Source organism: Netta rufina, assembly GCF_964035555.1.
Source record: "Netta rufina genome assembly, chromosome: 5".
NCBI classification, from domain to species: Eukaryota; Metazoa; Chordata; class Aves; order Anseriformes; family Anatidae; genus Netta; species Netta rufina.
The window spans coordinates 17076493-17088514 of record NC_140128.1 but is presented as its reverse complement, the minus strand read 5'-3'; the positions used below and the strand labels follow the sequence as shown (position 1 = coordinate 17088514).

The window sequence follows — 12022 nt, the reverse complement described above, 5'->3', positions numbered from 1 at the left end:
GTAAAAACTGAAAAACTTTCCAGAACACACTTTTTCTGATACACAGAGCATTCAAATTAACTAATGATGTGCCTACGTTTTCTTGTGTTACTATTCACATATCAAATGTCCCAATAATTAGTGGTTTGCAGAGGAAATAAGCCAGAATCTCTACGCACCAGTTAACACTGTCATCCCCTAGGATTGTGTAGCTCTCCACACATTCATTTCAAAACAGACAATTGCTTTATTTGGCAAATTGCCATAGATTATGATGGAATGAGTAGTGGTTTCTAGGTTGCTTAAAATATCCATAACTAGTATTAATGCAAATAAAGTTTCACAACTTACGGGAGGGAATACAATTGTTTTTTAAAAAACACTATTGAATTTTGAGTACTATTAAGAGTGTCTAAATTAATTTGATTCTTACTTAGTAACAATCAATTGCAACAAGCCAAGAATTTTTTCTCTAGAAAAGGTTACAGAGTAAATATGGAGTCAGCTATTACTACAAAGGAAAATAGAGAGATTTGGTTAATATAAATGAATAAATAGGCTTTGCAAGAGGGGAAAAAAATCAAGTTAAAAGACAGCATTTGTTACATGTACTGCTAAAAACCACATACCATCAATGGCAAATCTTATAAGGTACTGTTGGCAATTTCCTCAAAATAAGCATCAACAGAAGAAATCAGCAACAGTATATTACAAGTTGCCATTGCTGCAGGAACCTGCATGCACAAAACTGATGGGAAACTATGTTCTCACTGGCTGACCAAATCGCAGTGTAGGGTGGTAGGAGTGGAGGGGGAAGGGACGCTGAGGGCTCATCAGGTTTAACGGCAGGAGAAAAAAAAAAGAAACAGAAAGGTCATGCTTATCCCAAGGGGAAAAATGCAAAATTAAACACGGACTGACGCAGATGAAATTTTACAACTGTTATTAATATTGCACATGGATCTGTAGTAACCACAGATGAGGTAACAGGTAGTTTTAATGAAGGGAATATTATTCTCTTTCAGTTCAAAGCATTACATGGTAAACCCCTCAAAAAGATGAGACGTGATCCTTAAAACATTTCTATGCTTATGTACTGAACCTTCAAATTAATCTTGGAGATGGAAAATAATTCAATGGCAGATTAAAAAAAGAAGATTCAAATTACCTAACTGGATTAATTATGACAGTAGGTTGTGCACATTAAAATGTGCCATTAATCCCCACACTGTTAACTAACGGGACAAAAATTATACTGAAATACTAAATGACTTGGAAAACAAGCAGCAAAAACTATCTGAAATTTACCCAGACTTTTAAAGCTTTAAAAGAATTTGCTTCACTTTATCATCAACTGTTTTATTACTAATTTAGAAAATTACAAAACCTAAGATGACTTGAAATGTTATTTTTTATAGGTAATTTAACATTTTTAACTAGCCCTAAACCATTACCAGTTACTGTTAGTCAACTGGTTATATTCAAATGATATTTAAAGAGAAAATTTGTCTTAGGTACATTTTACTAGAGCACCACCCTACATCACAAAATTCAAAGCAACGTTACAGTTCCCCACACCTTCACTACCTGTTCACAGCAAGCAGCTTTAATATTTCAATGGTGAACTTATTTTAATCACTGGTCATTCATGTGTGGACGGTAACCTTTTGAAGCAAGTTCAAGCAGTCTTACAGAGCAGCAACTCAGATGGCAAACACAAAAAGTACATCTACTCATAAAAATAATACAAAAAATGAATTTATGAAAGAAGAATCAAGGAAATAAGAAAAAGCAAAAATTGCAAATTTAAGCAATTTTACTAGCTAAATCGTAATTATATAATCGTAATCGATTTATATCTTATTACTACAGAAATTTGTCATGGTAGAACACTATCAATTCAGTCTGAAGTGCAGCAGACATACATGAGGTGTGTCTGTGTGCATCACATATATATATATATATATATATATATTATAATTTAATCGTGAGTAGAACAGCTTACCTTCTCTCTCCTCCTCAATCTGAGCCATTCTCAAGGCCATAGCAGACTTCTCTTCTCTGACTTGATCACGGGACTCCTCTGATTCTGGTACATTTTCTTGCCATTCCAAGAGGTGACTCTGCAGTTCATCCACACTACCTGATTCACTGGCCTAACAAGAGAAACTGGGCATGAAAATGTATTTACCAAATCCTACTGCAAACGTAAATGACTTTTTAATTTGGCAAATCATTCACAAAGAAAGCAATCCACTGTAATTTAACACTTAACATACATAAAAAATATGAAAACAAAGATAATTACCATGGACTGTGTAAAAAGATAGCCTTACCACCTAGTATTAAAACTGCTACTGCTGGTTGCACTTACAAGCTAAAACATTTTTAAACAAAAAATGGCTTTTTAAACAAATCATTTTTCTTGCAGATTTTCATCTTAGAAATGTTTTAAAGTACAACAATTTTAATTTTCTTTCTTTAGGATAACAAATCTCTATTACTTTTATCCATGAGTAGAATAAGTAAGAATGTTTTTGCCTTCCCATCAACATAAAAACTATTTTATAAATTTACCAAAAAAAAATCTCCACAAAAGTTCAAAAATACTTTTAGCAACACATATTAACCCCTTTCAAACTGTCTCTACTGCTAGGTCTGCATAAAATTATTTAACATGTACTAAGATTAATGCATACTGTTAATTCACCTAGAAGTCTTTTAGTATAGCTTTTTGGTTCTTCTCACTTTGTCATCTCAACCTGTATGTTTGTTAAGATTTCAGCTCTTATTTCCTTCTAAAAGCTATTCAGACCTTACACAAAATAATAAAAAGTCACTTTGATAACCCATGTTAAATATAACTAAGTAGACAGTAAACAGTTTGGAAATATATAAATTAGAGTATGTGAAAAAATAAGGAGGAAACAATCTTTAATTAATTCAAACCTTTCAGTTTGTTACCCATTTTAACAGCTACTGACATCTCAATTTCACAAATCACGAAATTAATTTTCAGCAAGAAGACCCAGCTAACACACTTTCTAAAGCACTGTTTGAGCTAATCAGCAGCTCATACAAATCAATTTTAAAGTTAACCTGTGAAGCTGCCCTCTTTGTAACTTGGTCAAGATCAGCTTGCAACTTCCTTTGCTGCTCTTCATAGACTTCCAGCTTAGTCAGCAATTCTTCTACAAAAGTATAATGAATTGGGTTCATTAGGACACAAAACTGATAGAAGATCAACAAAAATTTACAAGATTCAAAATGAAAATTCAGATAATTCATTTCAGTTAGAAGACCTGTACTTGTCTGTGTTGTCTACCTACCCACAAAACTGACTTCTTGGTTGTTAAATAGAGATGAGTGATTTAAACCTAACATGCTAACAATTTAGACTAGTGAAGTGAAAATTCTACCATTTTCCATTTACAAAAAGGATGTCAGAAAAACTACAAGGTGAAACAGAAAAATCTCTCATAGAACTCTATTTTAAATATAATTGCCTATCTGAGGTTTTACGCAAAAAAAAATCCCTCAAATTCTCACACAAGAAAAAATATTTGAGATTATTCTTATAATTTTCACTGCTCTCAGAAGTTCATTGTATATATACTCTATTAGATTTTTCCAAATATCTTGTTCTCGTTTCTCATCTTAAGAAGATACCTTTTCCACTTGCTGGAAAAGTTTAGATATATTCTACCAAACCTGAACAGAGCAAGGGCTGAACTGTTATGCATAAGTAGATTTAGAGAAGGAAAAGATGACTTGTACCTCTGACTTAAGAACTGTATGCTATTGCTAAAAGTTGCATGAAGGTATTTCCAAGTATGGTGTTTTTTGTGTTTTTTTTTGAAAAAAAAATTAAAACAAGAAAGACTATTCATCTTTGTCTCTTTAATTTGGAACCATCTGCAATAGAAAAATAAATGGGTTTTTGGTTCTTTTTTTGCAAGCAGGGTAGGTTTTTGTTTGTTTTTACCATTTTGAGTTCTGATTTCATGTAATGATTGAAGTTTTGACTGCAGTTCTTCCTTTTCAGCTTCTAATTCTGACACACGATTGTTCAAGGCAGATACATCATTATTCTTCGATGAAAACTAAAAGAAAAAGTAGCTGTAAGTTTTTCAAATGCACCAAAACACTAACAACATAGTAAAGTAAAGGCCACTTATTTCTAATTTTTAGTAAGATTTGGAGTAGCTGTTTTTCTACTATTTGGAAGTGTAATGCACCAGCTATTTAGGAGCAACTGTACTCCTGAATGCTAGTAACACTAATTTGTACTTTTTTTTTTGTTGGAAATTCCTCCTGTGTCAACATTTAATGTTTATTCAATTTTTATATATAAAGGCACTTTGAATAAACTCTTTTAATATTTTATTTAGCCCACACTTTACTTTTTTCAGTCAGATCTCCGAGCATAGTAGCTTTAAAAACAGGTTTTTAACGTCAAACAATGTTATACGCACATTTTTCAGTTCATCCTCCAGCTGTTTGATTCTTGATTTGGACCAAGCCTTCATTTTCAGAAACTTAGCTTCAGATTTGGTGGCCTCTTCTGTTTTCAATTTCAGTTGTACTAAGGAACAAGACATAAATATTTTAAACCCCGGAAGGATTATCATTACAAGATCTATATTTAATCCCTTTAGCAACTGACAGTAACGCTTATAGAAGACAACTGCATGCAAAGAAGAAAAACACTAACAGTAAGAAATGTGGTGAGAAAGTTACAGCATACATCATCATCTTGATATTCCCATAACCCTCATTATTATAGTATTTGAGCACAGACACTTTTTAATTACTGTGCTGATAACTCTTCCATTGAATTTTATGAAGTTCTACTTGCAACAGGTATGAAATTATATAAAGGTATGGCCTAAAATAACCTTTATTATAAAATATATATAAAATACATAAAGGTATGGCCTAAAGTAACCTTTCATATGTAACAACTGTTTATATAGGATACCTTCCAATTCTTCCATCTTCTCTTTAGTTGTAGACTCCAGATCTCTAACATCTTTTGTCTGCCCACTAACAGTTAATTCTTCCACTTGTTTCTTAAGCTGAACCAGGGCCTGATCTTTTTCTTGCAGCTCAGTTTCATGTTTCTCTTGAATTTCATGCAGTTCAGCATCGTACTTCTCCCTCACTTTTGTCATTTCAAGCACGTGTTTCTCCATCATGTCTTTTATCTGGGCTCTCAAGACATGTCTCTCTGCATCCAGTTTAGACTGAAGATTTTCTTTTTCAGACTGAAGACGTTTCAGGTTTTCATTTATCTTCTATTAAAAAAGAATGAACTTTTTTTATTTTAATAAAATGTATTTTTAGTATGACTGTCAAATACTGCATTTGCATTCTTACATACTTTTCCACACATTATTACCAGAAATCAGAGCTACTGTTGGTCACCTGGCTCTAGTACAAAAAAACTCAGCTCTGATTTTCTAAGGCTTACATAGGAACTTGAGCAAAATCGCATTGCTATTTGAGTGAAAACTACATGTTACTTCTCCCATAGCTGAGAATGGAATAAAAATCCAGGCTTGCTTCTACAGAATATTAAATACATATTTGTAAGATCTCTCTAACAGTGGTATCAAGGACTGAGAATGCTCACTGCAATGCCATCCAGATGTTGTTACCTACACCCATTAAAACTGGCAAACTGTGACCTAGCTGTTCTTTTTGCTAACTAGCCTTCTCTTAGTGCTTATTCTACTGCCAGTGCTCTCACTTTAGTTATACTACAAGAGCAAGATTACAGATCACTGTAATGGAGCAGTTCACTCATATTAGCCCTGTTGTACAAAAGCCTTTGTTAATGATACATAAACCAAGGAATATAAACTGTCTATGTAAAGAAGCTGTGCAAGACAGCAGAGGCAACATTTTCAAAATGCAATTAAACAGCTTATGTAAAGGAAGTCTTCCTGCTATTTTAATACTTTGGCTGAGGTTCCGTTACAATTTAAACTGCTCTAAGTTCATGTTGTTACAATCCACCTTTTGCCCTACCCTCAAGCTGCGCATTTCTGTCCCCTCAGTGCACTAGCACTAGGTACTGACTGTTCTTGCAGCATATCTTCCTCCAAGATGCATCTAACCCAGGGAAAAACAAAAACAAAACAAAGCAAAAACAAACAAACAAACAAAAAAAAAACCTGCATAAGGCTCAGTGTATGACAAATGGGAAGGACAAATGAAGCACCAATTTAGCTAGGACAATAGCTTTTGGATCACACATTTTTTGCTAAGGATCTTAACTACCTTAGCAGGATAGTGTGTCTACCTGTTACATAGTTGAAACTATTTCCAATAGATTTGAATTCAGGAAACCTTCTTGGATAAGTGGATTTATTTATTTATTTATTTTTGTAAATAGGATGACTGACATGTTGTACCTGACACTTCCCAAGCAGGTTGGTTCAGCAGAGTCCCAAAAGCCTATCTGAGAGACTGCAATGTTCTTTACCTACATTTTTGAACTGAAGTAGCAGCACTCAAAGGCTATAATCACAACTCACACTAGATGCTTAAACACAATGAACCTGGATTAGCTATGCGTTTTGCAATCAGTAAAAATACTTCAAAAGAAAGGGCACAGTGCTAGCAAAACATTCTCATTGGAAAAAAAAAAAAAAAGGGGGGGCCTCAGTTTTGGAGCTCACTCCATTCTCTTAACTAGAGAAACAGAAGTCTTTTGATAGCAGAATTTTTTTTGATAGCAGAAAGTCTTCCCTACATAACAAGTTCTCAAAACAAATCAAGACAAACTATGGAGGAGAATTGACAGTTTTATATTTCACGGGCTTTACTTCTTTATTTCCTGAATTGAAATGGAATTAGTATCTGTTCACACAATTACAGCTGCATTACCAGCACACGTCAAAACCTCCCAGAGTGCTACCTAAGTATTTTATGCAGAATTATCTTTTGGACACAAACTGCTTTTGAAACTTGTAATTGACCTGATGAGTTGAGCAGTGTATATATGCTATTTCTTACTTTCAGTTGCTGGTCCTTGGCATCCAGTTCTTTTTGCAGCACATCTATCACCTGAGTCCTTCCTAGCATGACTTCTTCCTTTTCATGGAGCTTCTGCTTCAAGGCCTTCAGTAGCTAGGAAAAAAAACCTCAAGCTATCAATAAAGGGATTAAAATTTTTAGAGGAAAAAAAATAAGTATTATGTTTAGTTTCCCACCCAGACTTCTGAACTGCATCACACAGGTTATTCACTACATGTTTCTAATCTACCACGACTCTCTAAGTCAAAGCAAGCAACCGAGTTTCCAAAGCAACATACCTGTTCTAGGTCAGCACTTGCATCAGATTTAGCAACTAATTTAAAGAGCTCCTGTTCATGTTTTTTTCTCTGTGCTTCCAATTCCTTTTCCTTTTCCTGGATCATATTTTGAAATACACGTACCTGAAAACACAAAGAAAGTAAATATGAAACCAGTCCACAAAGGTACATTAGAAGTACACAGGCTTGTCTAAATAAAGGTACAGCAAGATAGTGTATTCTTGCTTCCACTTACCAGTAAACACAGTAATCACTGACTGATTACTGAAGTCAATGGTGCATAAACCTCCAACTTGCATGAAATTTGCCTCAATTCTACAGTAACAAACTTTAAATGAAAAGGCCTGTAATGCTGATTTTTGTTTAACACCACAGATCTACACCTTTTTAGATGCTATCATTCTGATACTTCTTTCTTCTAAAAGATTACACTGTTCATAACAATTTCTAGCAGGTTTAAATCAATTAAGCCCAAATAGCTTTGAAACCTAGCCACCTCTTCCTACTCAAGAACTTGCATTCTTCTTCCAGCATCTTTGTTAGCTATCTTACTTTTATAAGAACTGTAACTTTTGGAATCTTGCTAATGATATTTTAAATTAAAATTCAAGATATTATTTTTTTTTAAGATAAGCAGTTTTTTTCACATAAAGTGAAAAGATTTGTATTTCAATGACCACATTGTGCTCACCACAATGGCTTTTAGTCTCAGCTGTTTGTCTTTTTCTTTATTTCTTCTATCAAAACATGCAATGTTGTGCTACTGAACACATATGCTAATATTCAGGATCGAAAGTACCAGATAAAATAAACTCAGGTATCAAATAATATAGGAAATCCGGAGATCAATAATTTCATACATGGTAGAACAAATTCTGAGGGATCAACCACATCACATTAAAATCTAAATTCCTTACAGTTGTGCTGAAACTCCTTTGGAAGTTAAATCTCAGATTTAATGTGATGTACTATCAACATCAAAAAAAGGATAACATGCTCCCTAGATTCTTTTTCCTTTTAAAGTGGTGTTTATTTTTATTTTTTTCATTTTTAATTGTTATTTAAAAAAAAAAAAGTTTGTCTTGGCCTGTTAATCAGCCTCAAACTTCTAGAATAGTTCCCCATTATGTATACTAAATTCACCAGCTATTTTTCAAAGTTAGGAGGAAAACAATGTATTTCAATGCTCTCTTGCTAAGAAGTGCATCAGTTAGCTCACAGCACAAATTAAAGTGACCTGTCAAATAGCCACATTACACTGAGAATGGTTAAATAACCCCAAAACACTACTAGCCACTGCACGCGTGCACTTTTGCACCTTCAGGTGTAGCGCCAAAAGGAAGACAGGCTTGGAGGTTCTTCAACCACAATGCTGCACAACTCACTTCACTCATACTATCACTCATAGTATGTCATTCACTCATAGTATGTCATACTACATACTATCTCCTCGGTGCACAAACATCAGCCTCATCCTTAAAATCCTTCTTAGCACAGTAATTTCATTTTCAATAATTATCTGTACAAACCATCTACTTACTGACTACTTCATTATTCTTACTTCATCTGATCGCCATATAAACCTTAACTCAAGAATCACTGAAAATTAAGAATGGCATTTCTCATTTATTGAAATAGCAATACTACAGTCAAGATACCATATCTTCCACCAACAGATGTAAATATTTCTAGAGTGTTTACTTACATTTTCTATATATGCAGCTTCCATTTCTTGGAAACGTTCTCTTTCATTGCTCTGAACAGTTTTAAGACTCTCAATCTGTTCCTGGAACAAGCTACATTTTTCTTCACTGTCTCCAACCTTCTTGGTAAGGTTCTGAACAAGAATCTGCATGCTTTGCAGTGAAGACTCTTTAATGGACAGCTCATTCTTTAGAATGCAAACCGTTAGAAAATTAGAAGAATGGGCCCAGAAAAAACACCCACCATCCAGCCCTCCCTCAGGCAAGCAACATAAAACTAGAAGCTCAGGTTTGGTTTTAATTTGAGTGAAATTTCTCATCAGATTTAAAAGTCAGTAAAAGTATTATTTAGTCAATATTATTACTGACTAAAGTAAATAATTATATACATATTAAAATAAATGAAAATAATCAATGAAGAAATTGTAGTCACATGAGTAACTGATGGTAATTTGTGCTTCAGAAAAGGATCAACCATACAACATCAGAATTGTTTAATTCTTTGAAACCTCTGTGGAGGTTTTATATCTGATATATATACCTTCAATTCTTCATTGGGCAAGAGTATTTCATTGGCAGCATCACCTGATCCACAGGCTTTCTGTAAATCAATGATATAGGCATCTCTTTCAGCTAACTTCTTTTCTTTCTCCGCCAGCATGGCATCCATTTCAGTCCCCCGACAGCGCTGGGCCTCCAGTTCAGCATTCTGAAAATGAAAAGACAACACTGCATGTAATCTGTATTTCTAGCACAGTTTGCATCACCACCATAGTACCTATTTTAGGGTACAGAAAAAATTACAATCACATTTATAACCTGGTTCAATTTTAACTCTAACATTTAATAACTGAGCCTGTTTCTCTCTGAAATTCTGCAGTACTCACATTCCTGCCACCTTCCAGTCAACAATAATGTCCACAAAATACATCACTGTTACAAACTGTAACACAAAATCATTATTTGTATTTCTTTCTGTCATTAGCTATTTTTGCAACAAGCAAAACTGAAGCAAAACATTTTAATTCAAAATAGAAGACTTAAAGATAACATTAACCCACACAGTTCATACAGTGCTTCCTTTTCTATTTATTTTCAAACTACTATTATAAGCATGCTTGAGGATTCAATGTTAACTGAAAACACAATGAAAGAATCTCACTGTATTTGTTCAGGCAGGTTGTAGCACATAACCTCTGTTTTCTCAACCCAAAACTTTCTCAAAATATCTCTTTAGTCTTTAAGTATAATCCTACACCACACATGTGAAAAAACATACACTCAGCATCATATAAAACACCACCTTTTTTTGTAGCTCTTCATTTTTTTGTGTGATCTGGGATTCTAGTTCTTCAATTCTCCTTCTCAGCACCAATATTTTCCCACGATTTGCTGCAGCATTTTCCTGGTCACCATCTCTTGATGCCTGCAAAAACAGGGAGTTTCACATTCCATAAGTAAGTAGAGACTGACTTCATTACTTCTACCTGTTCAGACAATACTGGTGAAATAAAGTGGCCTTGTAGTTTGTATTCCTATTCTCTTATATATTAAGTATTCCAAGTAGAAGCTAAACAAAGCAGGCACAGTATTTTGATCAAACTAGTAAAAATGTTAATATTTAAATTATTAATGGTAATTATTAATTACGCAAGGTGGACTGAAACATACAAAAAGGGTATTCATTTCCTCTGGTCTCTGTAACCCACATAATCTGGCATGCATAACCAATATAACTCAGGAAAAAGAAAAAAAATATTGGGGGGCAAAGTTAATTGAATTCCTCCTAAACACAGTGTTTCCAATCAGAATTCAGTAGATACAACTACTGGATTATAGAAACTGTCTGCCATTACAAAAGAAATCAAACCCAATTGCTAAAACTATGTCTTCCTAGAAAAATTGGAAAGATGTAAATAATTAGCCACTGCATGTTTTTGAGGACACACAGGAAGTTCAACAGACTGATCTGCTTTTATTCCACTTTATCATGTCTTTAAAAAATACTGAAGTCTCACTAAAGTTGTGTTAGAAGTTGTATGTCATTAAAATATACTATTTTATAGAAAATCTCTACTAACATAACTGCATTACTAAAAACAAATTTAAAAATCTTTGTTAATGGTAAAACAATTGTAACTTAAATGAGAGATTACTATACTTGCTCTAAATTTTGCTACCAAGGCCATTCTTATATTTCCATTATTGTCTTTGATATTTAAATAACAAGCTAGCCTTGTTTCTATTTCTTCTCAAAAAGCTTATCTTCATGTGTTAAGAGTCTGAGCCAGTAATAAGATGAAAACCAGTAAGATTTTTTTTTTAATAAAACAATTTGAAAGGAATGTACAATTTTCTAAATTTCTATAGAAAGATAAACAGAATGAGATAGAAATACACAGATGGACAGACAACAGCTACAAAGTCTACCTTGATCCTAACCTGACTCAGATCAACATTTGGACTTCAGTTCCATATGCAAGTCCAGTACAATAACATGTCTACTTTCAAATGTAAAGACACTTACCTTTTTTTGTTCTGCTTTTTCCTCTAACCCTCCTGCTGTTGATAACTGTTTCTTAAGTTCTTCCAGTTGCGAGGTTAATGATGCAACCTTGGCTTTGTTTTGCAGCTTCACTTTGGAAAGTTTGGCATCAGCAGATTCCCTCTCCTCCTACAAACATTACAGTCATGAAGGGCTTAAATTAGCTACCTGAACAACTGCATCCTTCAAGTCTCCCATTTAAAAAAGAAAAAAGAAAAAAAAAGAGAAACAAAAACAGAAATCTAAAGTAATTACAAAACAAAATAATCTTTCCTGTGAAGAGACTGCTGCCTGTGCAATATCCAAATTCAGTTACAATTTTGGAACACTGTCCCTGGAGGTATTTAAAAGATGTGTAGATGTGGTGCTTAGGGATACGGTTTAGTGCCAGACTTGGCAGTGCTAGGTTAACAGTTGGACCTGATGATCTAAGTGATTCTATGAAGATGCATTGGCAAAAAGCTGTAATGCCC

The 12022-nt window shown here is 33.9% G+C and overlaps 1 protein-coding gene across 4 annotated transcripts in view; it reads right to left on the bottom strand.

The window, feature by feature from the left end:
- Positions 1-12022, bottom strand: part of LOC311210085 (uncharacterized protein) — a 45164-nt gene that overhangs the window by 28065 nt on the left and 5077 nt on the right. For all 4 annotated transcript variants that reach the window (XM_084287851.1, XM_084287852.1, XM_084287853.1 and 1 more), the window contains exons 4-14: positions 11532-11678; positions 10308-10430; positions 9546-9713; positions 9007-9192; positions 7302-7424; positions 7003-7116; positions 4961-5276; positions 4455-4564; positions 3965-4082; positions 3079-3170; positions 1985-2135 (exon numbers count right to left, since the gene is read on the bottom strand). In XM_084287851.1, coding sequence (XP_084143977.1) covers positions 1985-2135; positions 3079-3170; positions 3965-4082; positions 4455-4564; positions 4961-5276; positions 7003-7116; positions 7302-7424; positions 9007-9192; positions 9546-9713; positions 10308-10430; positions 11532-11678 — 1648 coding nt within the window. The remainder of the gene's footprint in view (positions 1-1984; positions 2136-3078; positions 3171-3964; positions 4083-4454; positions 4565-4960; positions 5277-7002; positions 7117-7301; positions 7425-9006; positions 9193-9545; positions 9714-10307; positions 10431-11531; positions 11679-12022) is intronic.